The following is a 17,283-nucleotide window of genomic DNA, read 5'->3' on the forward strand; positions in this document are numbered from 1 at the left end:
AATGTAAGATTCGACGACAATTGACTTGTCCAAGCACAACACAACAAAATGGCAACAAAATAGCATTGTTGAAAGGAAAAACAAACACCTTGCAGAGGTTTGCCGAAACATGCTACATGCTAAAAATGTTCCAAGCAGATTTTAAGCAGAATGCATGAGAATAACAGCTCACATAATTAATAGATTTTCACAACCGAAGTTTGGATTTATGTCTCCGTTTGAGAAGCTGAGAAAAATGAGACCCATTGTAAATCACTTCAAAGTATTCAGGTGCGTTTGTTATGTCTTTGTACCTGATCATCTTCGAAGTAAATTTGATAAAAATGCAATCATATGCATCTTTATGAGTTACAATAAAAATAGAAAAGGTTGGAGATGTTGTGATCCTGATACCGGCAGATGTTATGTCTCACACAATGTTGTATTTGATGAGACATCATCCTGGTAGACCCCAGAGTACGTGGCACTACCTCAATCTAAGGAGATAGAAAAAAAATTGCAATAAATGTTTGAAGAACCATAAGAAGAACTACAACAAGGTATTGAAGCTGCTCCACATTTAATACCGCAAGAAAAGCCATGGCAGACAGGTATTTACCAACAAATAGAAAAAGAAAGCCAATCAACAAATATGTTAGAAGATCAACCAATAATAGAGCCCTTGTCACCACAATCATCATCGTCACAGCTAAGGAGACCAGTCAGGCCAAGGAAGCCAAATTCTAAGTATGCTAATGTTGCACTTGTTGAAGATGAAAGGGAACCATAATCCTATGAAGAGGCATCCTAGAAAGCTACATGGATACAAGCCATGATGGAAGAAGTTAAAGCTCTGAAAGAAAGTCAGACATGGAACCTAGTTCCAAAGCCAAAAAATGTAAAGCCCATATCATGCAAATTGGTTTACAAGATCAAGACTCGGTTAGATGGATCAATCGAGAGATGCAAAGCTCGATTGGTAGCTCGAAGATTTTCATAATAATACGGACTGGACTATGATGAGACGTTTAGTCTAATGGCTAAGATTGCAACTACTCATGTTTTATTAGCACTTGCGGCATCAAAATCATGGAATCTATGGCAGATGGATGTGAAAAATATTTTTTTGAATAGAGAGTTGGACCGTGAAGTTTACATGAAGCAACCGCAAGGGTTCGAGAATAAGCTCTACCTGCAACATGTTTGCAAGTTGAAGAAGGCACTATACGGATTTAAACAAGCTCCAAGGGCTTGGTATGAAAAATTGCTAAGTTTCTTGTCCGTAGTGGTTATACAGTAGTACCAACTGATTCTAGTTTGTTTGTTAAAGCTCGAGAAGGAAGGCTAGCAGTAATCTTAGTTTATGTTGATGATCTCATTATTACTAGAGATGATGAGACAGAAATCCAACAAACAAAGGAGAATTTATCAATTCGCTTCCAAATGAAAAAACTTGGAGAAGTAAATCACTTTCTCGAACTGGAAGTAGAACACACAAAGGAGGGAGTATTCTCATGTCAGCAAAAATATACAAAGGATCAATTTCAGAAGTATGGAATGCTAAATTGCAAACCTCTTACTCTTCCAATAGTGGCCAACTCTAAGTTAAGCATCTTAAAGGGCAAAAATCTGGAGGATTCAAAAATGTACAGACAAATAGTTTGAAGTTTAATCTATCTGACGCTGACAAGACCAGATATTGCATTTGCAGTTGGAGTAGGAAGCCGCTTCATGCAGAATCCAAAAAGTCTCACTTGAAAGTAGTTAATAGAATTTTGAGGTACATCAAAGGAACACTTCATCTCAAGTTATTTTACAAAAGCAAAGTTGACTGCAAACTAGAAGGTTATTGTGATGCTGATTATGCTGGTGACTGTGATACAAGAAAATCAACTATATGTTATATATTTAGTCTAGATTCTAGAGCAATCACTTGGTATAGTAAGAGACAACTGACTGTGTCACTCTCAACCACAGAAGCAGAATACCGAGTGGCAACAATGGCAGCACAAGAAAGTACTTGGTTGGTACAGTTACTAAAAGACTTGCATAAAGAAATTGATTATCCAATACCGTTGTATTGCGATAATTTATCAGCGATCAGTCTAGTTGAGAATTCAGTATTTCATGCTAGAACCAAGCACATCGAGGTGCAATATCACTTTATAAGAGAGAAAGTGTTAAAAGATGAGATCAAAATAATGAAAGTAAAGACAGAAAATCAACTGGCTGATATTTTTACTAAAGGTTTACCTAATGCAATAATAGAAGATTTTCAAAATCTACTCGGTATGAACTCAAAGGCAACCATAAAAAAATGTAATTAGTGATAAGGGCAGTGTTAAAATCATCACTATTATAAATGCAATTTATATAATGATTATTTGAATTAAAAAAAAAAGCTACAAATTCAAAAAAGAAAGACAACATTTAAAGGAAGCTTACATCAACTTCATTAATGAAACATTTAAAGCCATTGCAAGCGGCCATCCAAGTGATCTTGCAAATGGCCTTGCTGCTGCCTATAAAAGGCGTGAAGGAAAGCTTCTTCATCATCAATTGAGTTAAGAGCTTTAGTTGAGAGAGTTGAGCAGAGAAGTCTCAAGTGTGAGTGAGAAAAATAAGAGTAGAAATGGGTGGCAGTGAGTACAGTGAGAATATTTGTACTGAATGATTTTTTTTTATTGTAAAAAGTTTTATTCTCTAAAATTCAATTTTTAATTATATTCTTATTTTTCCTTCATTTCATCTTCATAATTATTATAAAGACGTGCCATTGTTTTTATTATTAGTGAAATTTTTCAAAAGGTGTGTTAATTTGTTTTAAAAAAAGTTAAAGTTCAAAAGTATTAAAACAAATAATTCAATTTGATTTATAGTTTGAAATTATGAGTAATTTTTTTAATAATTTGTTTAATTATAAATCTCAAACTTTAGAGAACAAAGTCAACCATCTTTAGACGTATTTTTAATTCAGTTATTCCTATAGTTTTATCTTCAAATATAAAACTCCAGAATTCAAACTCCTTAGTGAATTGATCTCTTCATATGAAAAAGTTTATTTTTTTTATTAAATATACATAAACACGTACTCCCGTTGTTAATAAAAATGTAAATAATTTTTGTACGAAACTGTTTTTTATGGAAAAAAAATCTTACATATAAGTTTTTGAAAAAAAAAAATTTCAGAAGTGCTTTTCATAAAAACTATAGGAAAATTATTTGTATTAGTGGATGTTATTTATGAAATTTCACGGTTTAGGAAAAAAAAAAGTAAATAGTCTATTAAAATATAATAATTTAATTAGTTAATTAAAATTTTCAAAATGACCAGTGTATCTGGTCTTTCAAATTATTTCCTATCTTGCCTCACTTATGATTTGTATAAATTAATTTAATTTATAAAATAAAAAATAAAAAAGTACATAAAGTGAATAATATAGTTTGCTAAAAAATAAAAAATATAATTTAATTATTACTAAATAAAGTAGTATTAATTTTAATTAACTAATAAATTTATTTTTTTTTTCATTAATCTGGAAAATAAAAGAAAAATGAAAACACTTCAATGTTAACTGATCAAACCAGTTAACTGGTCCAAGAAAATAAAACCCAGTCCGTAATAGCTTTATTTTAAATAGGCTGTCTCATCCAGGCCTAAGAGGCTCTCCAGTAACAAGTAGAAGCGGGCCAGGTCGCCGAAGGGAAGGGAAACGATGGGTCCAAAATGTAAAGCAATTTTAAAAGGACAAGGATTTGAAGAGGGCTGGACTACACTCACATGCTGGGCCTTATTGTGGAAAAAGCAAAACTGGGATTTTTATAGGCCTGGGCTGCTTTGACTCAAAATGGCATTGCACTTATAGATGCGAACAGATATGTAGAAAGAAGAAGAAGAAAGGAAAAAAGAAAGAGTTTCTATCTCTACCAAATTAAAGAAAGAAAGAGAGAGGTTTTTTGTTGAAGTTACTTCCAAAGCATCATGTTGGTCCCATACCATTTCATTTCTCTGCAAGAAAAGGACAGCCTAACTAATTTACAGGGTTGTCTATGACAGAGAGTAGAGGCATTGATTTTCAACTTCTAGCATAAATTTACATTTTCTTTGTTTCAACATAACCTAACTAGCTGCATGTGAACTTTAAAATGAGTAAAGCTTTATGTGTCAGCTGTTACATAGAGCTTCCTTTATTCAAGAAAGAGCCTTTGGCAAAATAATATTAACAATGATGAATATACCTTGATGGGTTATTTAAAGTTGGACTTTGATGCTACCAAAAAGGATATATTGGGTAGAGAATAGAGATTTCACATCTCAGATTAAGCTTGGAACCAGCTCATGCATGCTTCGTCTTCACTTTGCTTTTTACAAGTCAAATGGTGAGCTAGCTTCAATACACTAATTTTCTTCTTTCCTTTTCTTGACAAAGATTTTTCCCCTTTACCTACTAGATTTTGATTGTTGAAGATGGCATATCAAATTCAAAATCTGTGTGGCTGACACTTGACAAGTTTGCTAATTAATTAGTTTGATCCTCAACTGATGGGTTAAAATCAAGTCAACCGAGTTAAAAGAAGCATCATAATAGCCCTAATAAAAGTTCAAAATGGAGCAATGAGCAGCCATATAGAACGGATTTTCGGATGCAATGATGGCGGCTTCTTTTTGAATTTAAAACACCATAAAAGTAGAAAGTGGAGGATAATATTTGGTTCAAATCGAATTTAATTAATCTGAAATTTTAATTTAATTTTTTATTTATTTTGGTTCGTTTCGATTTTTAATTTTAAGAATTTCAATTGTATTAGTTTGATTTTAATCAGAAAAAATAAAAAAAAATTGAATCGAATGATAATAGTATATTATTTTTAATAATATACTGAGATTAGATTATGTTAAAAATATTTTAATTAAATTTTATTTTATTTTTTTTAAGTTAATTAAATTTTAAAATATTAAAAATAAAGTGTAAAAAAATAATAAAAAAATTATTAAAGATTCAAATCGATCAAATCGAACTGAATTAAATCGATTTGATTTCTGATTAAAATCGATTCGATTCATCTTTTATAAATACTAAAATTTTAATTTTTGATAACCAACAGTCATTTTTCCCTCTAATTCAAATTAAATTGAAATTGGCATAAGAAAATTTTCAAATCACACGTTTTGGGAAGTTCCACAGTTGCTCGTAGAAACTGAGCGCTATTTCATTTATGATTGTGATTGAGAGATCAAATTGATTATATTTAATATAAATTAATTGGATTATTATCTTTCTATTATACCTCCTTTTATCACTTTTTCAAAAAAAATATATATATAGTTTTAAATTTTAAATCGAAAATCATCTCTCTTCCATCAATGGATACAAAATCTCAATCAAATTCTATCCCACTTTAAACTTTATCATAAAATTTTATTATTTCAACTAACCCATTTATATTCTTCAAGAAACTCTATATTTATTTTTCAAGGAGATCTTCATGGTCATTTTCATATTAATTTTTATCTCATACTCTTCATTCTGTTGTCTTCCATCTCTCCAACTTATTTATATCCTAATTAATTAAAATTGCATTGTGTGTGTGTGTTTTTTTTTTATTATTTGCATGCGATATTATAATTTTTTATATAAAATTTTAATTAATATATCTATAAATTTTTTTAATTATTTACTATTTGCATGTGATATTATACACAGTAAATTTAATTTAATTTGATCTTAAATAAAGTTAATTAGCTCATATATGGTGCATAAAGTTTTTTCAATTTAATTTAATTTATAATTTAATTGAATTAAATGTCGCAGATTCAATTTGATTCGACTTTACTTACGTAGATTAAAAACTCAAAATTTATAAGATTTTACATAAATTAATTCGAAGTGAGTCATATAAAGTATAATTAAAATTTCAGATAAATTGACTCACATCTAGTGAATCATGTAAAGTTATTTTAGATTAATATGAATCAAATATGATGAATTCAATTTGATTTGAATCGATTCAATTTAACTAAAATCTCAAGTTAACTAATTTACATTGATTAAAGTTTTAAATAAGTTGACTCAATGTAATTAAAATGTCAAGTTAATTTAATCAATTTGATTCGATTGCAATTTATTAAATGAATGATTCAATTTAATTTAATCTTTAATCCACAAATCATGAATTTTGTAAGAATTTAATTGAATTAATTTTTATAAAATTTTTATTTAAAATAAAAAATTTTAAATTTTTTAATTTAAAAATTAATCAATATATATATATGAAAATGAAATCATAAATAATTTTATAATAATTTATTTTTTTTTACAGAATCATTTATACCAAACAAAAAAAAATAAATTAAATTACATATAAAAATCAGATATAATATATTAATTTAATTAAATTGGCTCATTTTAATTTTATAAATTAATTGATTTACATATTCTATTTAATTTAACTCAATATAAAAAATAAATTACATATAGTGGATTCACATAATGGATACATAGTTATTTATGTCTTGAAAATAACAATATAATTTATTATTATTTATTAAAAAAATATATGTAGTTGGAGAGAAATTGATAGAAGTAGGATGCCTCTAAAAACAAGTAAGGGTATAGTAGACATTTTCATTAATGACAACACTGATGTAAGCATGAAGCAACCGCCTTCACTCCCTCTGGTAGATGGATCATCTCTAACATACTCCAAAAGGAGTCATGAAACCCTAATGAGGAAATTTTTACTTTAATTTGCACCATTATACTTCGTTTAAGAAATAAAAAAAGGGAAAATATATAATTAAAATTAAATAGTTTCAGTTTTATATAAAGATGAGAGAGAGAGATGTTCGTCCTGTTGTGAGTACAACCTTTATATGAAGAAATTGTAGTGATGTGGACACATGTAACCTATTCTTTAGTCTTCACTTTCCTGGAATTTCACTTTTTGCTACTGTAAATAGTAATAATATGTAAGCTGTGAATGGTGGTGTTTGCAAGAATAGTACACAGTACATGGTGCCTTTATAGAGGTAACCTATTCATGCAATATTTTTCTTAGAATGCATCCTATGGTGGTTACTGATCAGTCAATGTCAAGAGAAGGAAGCTGCAAATTGTCAGGGGAAACCTACCATATCTCTAAGATAGATATAAAATTTGCTTTCTTTTGGTATGGACCACTATAATTTTTTTTTTTTTTATCGAAGATAAACATATTTATTTAAAAAAAAATTCAGATTCAATATATCAACAAGACCAATAGTACAAATCTAAGAAAAACATGTTATGCCTTAAAAAATATATATATAAGCCTATAACTCAAAAATAAGCCCATGCCCCAGAGTAGACTCCTAATTATGAACAATGACAGCACTTTATAGACTCATTAGTGTTGTCGATCTTCTTAGGAGGCCACTCAACCGGCGAGCAGTTTAAACTTGCATTGAACGCTCAAAAGAATCTGGAAAAAAAAAAACAAATGCAAACACTAGCGTTAGAGGAAAATGGAAATAATTTAGGTCCAACAAATATCAAAGTTAAGGAGAAAAATCGATAGATCTTGTAAATCTCAATGAAAGATGGAGGTGGCAGGTCTTTCGATGTTTCACTCGCGACTTCCAAGCCTTTTAAACTCCTTATGAGATTACCACAGCTATTTAAGACTCTTTTACACTTTCCATCGAACTTGAATCAACAAAAAAAATTGCCATTGACTTTCACTGGAAGCCTTGAGAACCGGAGCGAATTAAATCGGTCATTGTTAACCTCTTCGAAATAGTCAAAACTCTTCTTTACCGGATCTACATGTTATTACAGTAGAAAAAACTTCTCGGACCGACACTCAATAAGTCCTTGTATATAAAAAAAACACTACACAAACTCAACAAAACAAGTAGATCTAAAAAACTAAATAACACGGAGCAATTAATTTTTAATTTTATGGTAGATTTAGATCGTATCTAACTTTTATTACAGACGTCCGATGGAGACCAATGATAACTTTTCAAAAAAGAAATTTCGAGATGTATGACTTTCAAAAGTGTGACAAGAACCATAGGTTTGCTCACAAAATTCGATATGAAAATTTCAATATTTAGGGATTAATTTTACATTTTAATTAATTTTTTAGATATTTTTATAATTTTGTATATTAAAATTTTGTTTTTATTATAAATAGCCTTCCTTTATTATTAAAAATTTAATTTTCAAGAATTTTATAAGATTTTTTATCTTTTAACCTATTTTTTCTTTTATTTCGTATTAACTAAACGATATTAATTAAAATTTTTAACGAAATCTAAATAATCGTTTTATCACTAAATCTCCTTTACAAAATCTCTATCCATGTGCAACAAAACCAACAAAGATATTTGCAAATCTCAAAAGAAAAAAGGAACCCACTTTTTTTAAAAGAGGAGGAGGCGTGGTCGTACCCGAAGGGGTAATTAAGGGAGGATGGACAAGCGGCAATGTTGGAGGAGTACCTCCGGAAAAGACTCCCAAGAAAGAGAAAGATGAGAGAAAAATTCTCTCTAGAGAAACGACCACTACAAATTTGAGTCCTTTTGCAGCTCACTCATCATCTCTTTTTTATTTTAATGCTTAGATTAAGCTCGTTGTCAGATATTCAGAAACACAGGAAATTTTGAAGAATCTATGTCCATCGTGCATGGGGACATTTCAATTCCTTAGAAACGATAAATTACATAATTCAATCAGACAAGTATGATCAATCGATGTCAAAATTCATTACAAGGATGATGCAGGGTTAAAGTATATACCATTTGCAAGTTGTTGTGTTTTGTTTTTCTGTCTATTTGTTCTTGCATGCAAATGCAGGTTTCAACGACTTTATCGGCTTCTCCTAAAGCTCTTCGCCTTACCGGTTGGATCTAGGAGAGAGGAGCACTGCCTTTGAGTGGTCGTTCTTCTCTTAAAAGTTCTACGGGTGCTTCAATTAGTCCTAAACTTATCTTTGTTGTAAGAAGGGATGTATGTCTAAGCCTTGGTATTGAGCATCTCTAGGGTTCCTTACAGTGTCTGCTCCTATATTTTTTCTGCGGGATCTTGCAAGTTCTTATGTCTTATCTCTCATGTTTTATTATTATTATTTAAAAAATCCATTAATGCATTTTGCAACTCCTAATTTAAGGGTTAAGGAAAGTGAATATTAATTAAAAATTAGTGGTTGTAAATATTTAATTTTTTTTAAGTCTTCATACTGTATATATACACATATACATATTTAGAACAAAACAAGTAGGACTTGGACCACTAATGAAAATTATTTTTAGTGTTGATGATATGGAGTAATTAACATCAAACTGAAGAGATGATGATGATGATGATGGCAAATTGCGAGATGAATTAACTGGTTAAGATGCATCCACCAGAGGTCCACTGATCCATGGAAGCAGTCATTATCTAGGAAAAGCAAAACTTGCACTTAACATTTATTAACCAATCTGCATTTCACTTATTGAGTTGCAGGAATTGACAGACTCTCTAATTCAGCAATTTGTTGGAAGAGATAAGGTAATCCAAATAAAGAATTCCCCACATTGAGAGCTTTATTATGTGGTCCAATCTATGCTTAAAATTTTCTATAGGAAAATTTAATTGCTTCTTTAAAATTTATGTTATTCAAGCTAGGAATTTTTTTTATTACATTGATATGATGAAATCTATATGAAATCACAGTAATAAAAAATTGTAATAAAATTGTTGTATAATAATTTGTATGATAAAATTTCTTAAAGAAAAATGCTTCAAATTAACATAACCATATCCTTAATTATAGTCCATCACTCATGTTTGAATGAGCAAACTTCTTAAACTAGGGATTGCCTGTATTTTGATTGGATCATGTTAGCTAATAAGCTATGAAAAACTTGATTGGAAGTTGATGATAAAGGAGGGAAATGATGGTTGAAGCCCTCACTTTGGCTTAACACATGGGCTAATTAAGCTCATTTGAAAGGTGACTTCCACTAGTGATCAAGTTTTAGAGAATGGGATTTTATTGGTTAGATGGAAGTGCATGTCAACATCTGTTTCAAAGGCATTGATGAAGCAAAAGAAAACTTGGGGCCCAATCAAAAGTTGTGGGAATGGGTTTGATTCTGCCCAATAGTCACTGAAGAATTTGGATTTTTGTGATGCACCCATTTGTCAAAAAGGAACTAATTAAAGAAGAAAAAACTTTTCAAGTGCACAAGTTTTGATTTAATGTATGATCATACTTGTACACCATTATAACTATCAAAATTGTCAATTCAATGGACAGTGAAAGCAAAACCCTAAAAGCAACCAATCTCTAATTCTCATCCTTTTGTTAACATTTTCCTCCTATATTCTGCCTTGTGAGACATGAGCCATCAAGGTTGGCATTGGTTAAATAAATAAATCAAACCCTTATAATTGTTTTCTTAAATTAATTAAATAAATGCACTAACACTTAATTAATTACACTAGAATTTTAAAGTAAAAATCATTATTTTATCTAATTACTGAAACTTTTAGGAAATTTAGTTAAGGTTTTAGTACTACTTAACTAACATATTTAGTTACTATTTTGGTTATTGGATTATATATAAAATTATATTTTTTCAATAAAATGTTTTTCTTATGTTCTTTAGTAATTCCACTAAGAATTGATGTTAGATTTTTGTTTTTGTTTTGTCCATATAAAACCTACAGTGGGTGTTCAATAGGATGTTTATAGAGATAACAAGATGCTTAACTTATGGATGCTCAAATGCTTCTTTAGTCTCAGTTAATTAAGCAGATAATTTTTTTTAAAACTTTAGTATAAACTGAAATTTTATATTATATATATATATATAAAAGCTTTATAGTCTAAAATTTTTTATTTTGCAGCCGTGCTGAAAATGAACTAAAATATGATGGTCAATTTACAAAAAAAGAGTGGAGTGATTGGCGCTTGTGAGTAACCACTTTAACGCTTAATTTAATAATCTATCACAAAAAATAAATATAAAAAAATAATTTAAGTTCGCAATGAGTGTGTAAGAAAGCGTAAGTTGAATTCTGTATATTATATTGTAAGAAGATGGAGTTATTCAGTTAATTTCTTAAAAATTTAATTAATACCAATTAGTAAATAAAAAATCTCATATAATGAAAATTTACTAGATTTTATCATCTAATAATAACTTCACTTCATATCACGAAGGTTCAAAAGATTCAAAGAGGGAGTCTTTCATCATTTTGAATATCGACACAAATCTCTTTTTTTTAAGTGAAATTTCTATGATCGAATCGTATAACTCTATAAGGTTTTGTTACTGTCACCCATGTGATATCGTGAAAACTTAAGCCAATATGATATCTTAGACCAATAAACATGTGTGATGAAAATGGAGATTGTAAAAAGTAAAAGTTGAAGCTTTCCTCTACCTCAGTAATTGGCAATTGTTGCCATCTGAGTCTGACATGAAATATTTGGACCCCCACTTAGCATATATGGATGATGCCTTTTATCTTTCTGGCTAAACAGGTTAGATGTAAAATAATAAATGGGTTTTTTCAATTTAATATTAAAGTTAGTATTTATAGTCATTCAATTGAGAGATTGAAACATCTTCTTCTTAAAAATAAAAAGTCACATTTAACTATTTTGTGATTTTAATTTTTAGCATTCGGAGTTTTTTTTTTAATTATTATTTTTCATGTCAAAATTTTTGTTTTAATTTAAAATATATAATTTCATGTTGTTAAATAGTTATTTTTTTTAATTCATATTATTAATATGTGATATATCACTGAATTACTTTAAGGTCCTTAAGAATTTTTACCTTTTTACAAATTTATTCCTATACTTTAACAAATTGATACTTAAATATTGCAGTTATTTTCAAGTTAGTCCTTCCATTCTAACAAATTAATCTCTTAATACTACATATTATTCAAGTTATTGCAAATTTTTAAAAATCTTTAAATATCTTTAAAGAACTTCAAGCTCTCTCCCATATAAGATCAAGATGTTTAACCTTTTAAAACTTGAAAAAACCTCTCATAGCTTTAAATATCCTCTTGTCAAAGTTTGACAGTCAAACAAAGGATAAAATGAACACATTTGGGAGCTCAAAATCAAATCAAACACAATAAATTTAAATCTTATATAGTTTTGAAATATGTCACTTCCAAAACTGTGAAGGGTAAGAAAAAATCTCCATAGAGGTAGACTAAATCACACACTATTTGACAGGCAATTTCTGCACAACCCATTCTTTTGCTTGATTGAATTCTTTTGAGAATAATTCCTTCCAATGCCATCCACTGATCACATTTTTATTTGCTACAAAATGGGACTATTAGTTATTGAAATTAATAAACTTTCTATCTTAGTTTTGATTGGCTACATTGATGTAAAAAAGTCAATTTCTTCTATCGTAAAATCTATTTCTCTTAAATAAGAATACTAAACTTGATCGATCGAAATAAAAAAAAAAATCGATAAACTAGATTAGAATTTGTGATTAGAGATTTAAAGAAAAAGAGGGTAAAAAATATATAGTTATAATTTATGAAATGAAAAAATATATTATATTTTGAATACATATATACCAACCTAAATTTAGTAAGACCCATCTGTATACATATAAAATTTACATTAATTTATTATATTATGTAGAAAATGCTGCATGATATTACCGAAATATTTTATAATTATTGTTATTTATAGTAGTTTGTGGGGTTCCAAAGCTATTTTTTGAATTTTAGCTTCCATGTATTGGCCTTCAATTAATCCATGGGTTCTGGTTTTGGAGCCTCAATAGTCTTCCTAGCTTTGTGGTTTTAACTAGGTTTTATTATATTCCCTGTCTTGAAAACTTTAATTATCGTGATTTCGACAAAAATAAAAAGAAATTTAATTATTTAAGTGTTAATGATAAGAAACCACATGCTTTAAATTACAATGAAAATCTTTTAAATTGCAAAAAAATAAAAAAGGATCTGGTTATGGTTAATTTCAGTTAATCTGACTCTATCATATGAAATATTTATCGTTATTTTTATAAATAAATTAAAATCATACGTTGTTATGCGCAGAATCTCTTAATGGTAGGCTTCTTAAATTTAGCCATAAAATTTTAGTTCAATCAAATTGAAAGGTAGTTATATATATATATATAAGTGAAAAATCTAGTTGGAAAAAGGTTAAATAGTAAAGGGGGAAAAAAAAAGGGGAAAAATTGTGAGATAGTGAAACAAATCATCACTTCCACGAAAGAAGAAGAAGAAATAAATAAATAAAATGTGAAAAATGTACAGAAGACGAGGTAAGCGCCGGAGAAGAAAGTCACCGTCACGGCCCGGCTGGAGCAAGACTAAGATGCAAGTCCAAGCCCAATGCTTCATCAAAAGTAGGTCCGCCGTCGCCCTTCGAGAACCTACTCAACGACGTAGGGCCATTAAGTCCATCTACACGCCCATTATGGACCCTATTCTGCACTTGTTGCAGCCCACTACATAAACTCATATCTCCTGCCCCGCCACTATACTGCAACCCACCTATGCCCCTCCCAGTCCCACCACCGAACCCACTCCCTCCCCCACCACCTCCACTGGGAAACACGCATCCATGCGAGACGTGGATAGGCGCTGCTGGTCTTGGTAAGTAAACCCATGAAGGAGCTGCAGCCGGGACCACAATCTGACCAGCCGGAGCCAAAAGATGAGGCGGTGGGGCAAAGGCGGAGATCATGGGGTTTCTAGCGAAGGATACTGCAGCTGCGGCTGCGTTTCGGGTTGCTTGCATTTGGGCTCGCTTGAGTTGCTGTCTTTCTTTTTTATGTGCGTTCTGGTGGCCACCGAGTGCTTGTGAATTGGCGAATTCTCTGCAGCAGTACTGGCACTCGTACTTTCTACTGTCACCTGAAGAAGCAGCAGCAGCAGCGGCAGTTGCAGCTGCGTCTGGGGAAGTAGAAGAAGAAGTCTTGATGGATTCAGCTGTAAGTTCATCATCTTCAGAGACACTGAAGCCAAAGAGTTTTAAACGTGTGGTTGTAGAGGTTGGTTTTATTTGGTAATCTAGCTCTTCCATCTTAGATAGACAGATGAAGCCGGAAAAAAGTAAAAAAAAACAGTAATTTCTGAAAGAGAGAGAGAGAGAGAGAGGGGAGAAGTGGGAAAAAATGAAGATGCAAGTTCGAAGTGGAGATGTTGCATGAGTGGGGTATATATAAAGAATAAAAAAAAGGTTTCAAAAAAAAATGGGATACAGTAGAGAGAGAGAGAGAGAGAGAGATAGAGATGGTTGCGGACATCCCAAGGAGAAGAAAGTGTGTGATGGTATTTGGGAACACGACCCAAGAACACTCGGGGACCCAAAGGATTTGCACTTGTCTCTCTCTCTCTCTCTTTAAATTAGCGAGAATGCCCTTTTGTTTCATTTTATAAATTTACACTATCAAAATTCCAATTACTTCATCATCGCATAATATGGTAAATTTTATTTTGTATAGTTTCTAGCTTTGTCTTTTCCTGGGAGGATAATTTAGGGTTTTTCACTTCACTGTAATTAAGATTTACCTGCTCTACGTATGTGATACGTATAATAAATTAAATTTAAATAATTTTTTATGGGTAATTTCAATATGAGCGTAATAGTTAAGTGATATGTTTTTACTTTTCAAACTAGGGTAGGGTTGTGTGAATTTAAGATTTAGGTTGATTTTGTAATAATATTCATTGAATTTGATGATTAAGTAGCTAGGCTAGCATCGAAATTCATTGAGGGCTGTAATTGGTTGACTAGGTCATCATCTAAAGACTTCAGCAACAGGAACAAAGATATTTCTTGGAGGGTTCTTTGGCTCCAAGTTTTTACAGAAATGAAGTGATTGATGACGATGATCTGGGCCACTCGCATTCATTACAACTTCACTGTTAATGAAAATACATAGTTAAAAGTTAAAGCACAGGCATTCAGATATTAAGTAATCTGGGTTTTGCTGAGTCTATACAAGTGAAATACTCAACTCACATATGATAGACAGGTCCTAACCACTTTGTACATGACACGTACCTTGCTACTATAATGGTGGTGACAGTCTTTGTCCACAAACATTACTGATTAATTAATCAAAGACTTTGTATTTTTATTTTATTTTATTTAAACAAATTATTAATGTATTGGGTGTGTCAGGAAGTGGCTGGCTACTTTTGTAATGTTGTAGTATGGTTATGCTCTTGACCTTGCAGATGGATTGTAGTAGTAAGCAGTAGGAGTGGTGGAACGATCCCCAATAAGACGCCGTGAAGCCCATGTCTCTGCTTAAAGGTTGCCCCAACTCTCCCTGCAATCTCTCTCTCTGTGTAAATCCAACGCATAAGCAACTCCAGTTTTTAATTATTTAGTGTCTGAAAGTATTTCTAAAGCACGTTGTAGACTCTCAGACGCTTAATTACTCACTGTGACACTATCCATTGGGAGAATGGGACCATCTGTTGCTGCTCCAAAAATAAATACCACTGATAAAAAAAAAAGAAAATTCGATTAACAGAATGTTCTTAAATATAAAATTAATTTATTATAATTTTAATGTATTTTTTTTATTTATTATAGATTTCATATATAAAAAAATATTAAATGAACATATTTCTGAATTATGAAATGAAGATACATAAACATAAAATTATTATGTGATTTTTTCATAAAAAATACACGTTTACGTGTTTTGAATCCATATAAACTGTGTTCAAATAAATTTTTTTCTTATATATACTCTTAAGTCATTAATTTAAATATAATTAAATATTTATGAGTTAATGACTAAAAAAATTATATTTTTAATTTTATTATAATTACATTATATATTTTTTTATCAATTAAAATTTAAATTTTTAAAATTATTTCAATTATATCCATCATTATTTATACCATTAACAAATAACATGATAATTTTATTAATTTTTATCAGTATAAATAATAATAAAGTATAATTAAAATAATTTTAAAAAGTTAGATTTTAATTGATAAAAAAATTACATAATATAATTGTAATAAATAAAAAATATAATTTTTTTATTATTAACTCAATATTTATTGAATAAAATAAAAGTCTCTCATCTTATTAATTAATTTTAATTTTGTAAAAGGTCATTTTAAAAATTATTTTTAAATAATTCTAGAACACATCGAGCTGAAATATATAAGGAAATTGTGATCTTACATTTGCTTTAAAAAATTTTTATTTTAATATATTTAAGTTAATTTGGAATCGCTTTTACTAGTACATATAAAAAACCATGAAATTTTTTTCTTAAAAATCTCAACATAAACGCCTCACATTTTTTTCGAAATCGCCTCACATTTTAATTATTTATAATATTTATTCCTAAAAATTTAACTAAAAGTATTCAAATTGTTATTAAATTAAGAAGTGTATTTATTCCTTTTCAATATTTTCTCTACTTATATTTTTAAATTAAATTAATTATGTTATTAAATATTATTAAAATTAATAAATTCTTATTTTTAATATATATTAAGTAGGGATAAATTAATAAATTAATAAATTTAGCATTATTAACAAAATATAACTATTAGCTTTGAAATTTTTCTTTAATTTTATTCTTATAGTGATGTTCAATCAGCTCATTTTAAAATTCGATTTAATTTTCAATTTATAATTTTAAAAATAAGCTAACCATCTTTCGCATTTTAAAAATATAGTTTTAGAAAATCATAATAAGTATGATTTTTTTTTTTTTGTAATGTCATTTCATTGATTTTTATGGAAATCTAAATTAGTCCTAATAATCAAATTCAATAAGAAAGATTTGGATAAAAAGTATTAAAAATAAAATAATAATATTATTAAATAATTATTAATTTTTCAAAATATAAGGGATGCAAAAAGAGGAGGGGATAAAAGGAAGTATCAATTGGTAAGTTGAAAACTAACTTATAATAACATGCATTATACAATAAGTCAGGAAAGATTTTATTGAAATAAATTAAAGTTAAATGATAGAAAATAAAATAAAATTATAAATTTAATTATTTTTTCTTAATATATGTTTCATTTTTATTGTTTTATTAAATTTGAATAATTTATATTATTAAATTATTTTTAAAATCAATAATTATTATTTTTATATATCAAACATAAGTATGCTAATAAATAAATTATAATATTTATAAATAATTTGAAATCTAAAATTATTAAAAATAAATACATTTTATGAGACAGATTAATATAATTTAAAAAATTCTCTAATCAATTTAAATTAATTACAAAGTATTTATACCTATAAGTTTATAACTACAATT

General features: G+C 29.0%; 1 protein-coding gene across 1 annotated transcript; it reads right to left on the reverse strand.

Moving 5' to 3' along the window:
• Nucleotides 1-13,149: 13,149 nt before the first annotated feature.
• On the reverse strand, nt 13,150-14,270 carry LOC110631282 (zinc finger protein GIS3). The gene has a single exon (XM_021779051.2). The coding sequence runs from the start codon at nt 14,047-14,049 to the stop codon at nt 13,312-13,314; it is 738 nt and encodes a 245-aa protein (XP_021634743.1). The 5' UTR covers nt 14,050-14,270; the 3' UTR covers nt 13,150-13,311.
• Between the last annotated feature and the right edge of the window lie 3,013 nt (nt 14,271-17,283).

This window comes from Manihot esculenta, chromosome 14, assembly GCF_001659605.2.
Source record: "Manihot esculenta cultivar AM560-2 chromosome 14, M.esculenta_v8, whole genome shotgun sequence".
Lineage (NCBI taxonomy): Eukaryota > Viridiplantae > Streptophyta > Magnoliopsida > Malpighiales > Euphorbiaceae > Manihot > Manihot esculenta.

What these genes read in the sequence shown, in the direction of transcription:
- LOC110631282 (XM_021779051.2), bottom strand. Translation starts at nt 14,049, where the DNA reads ATGGAAGAGCTAGATTACCAAATAAAACCAACCTCTACAACCACACGT.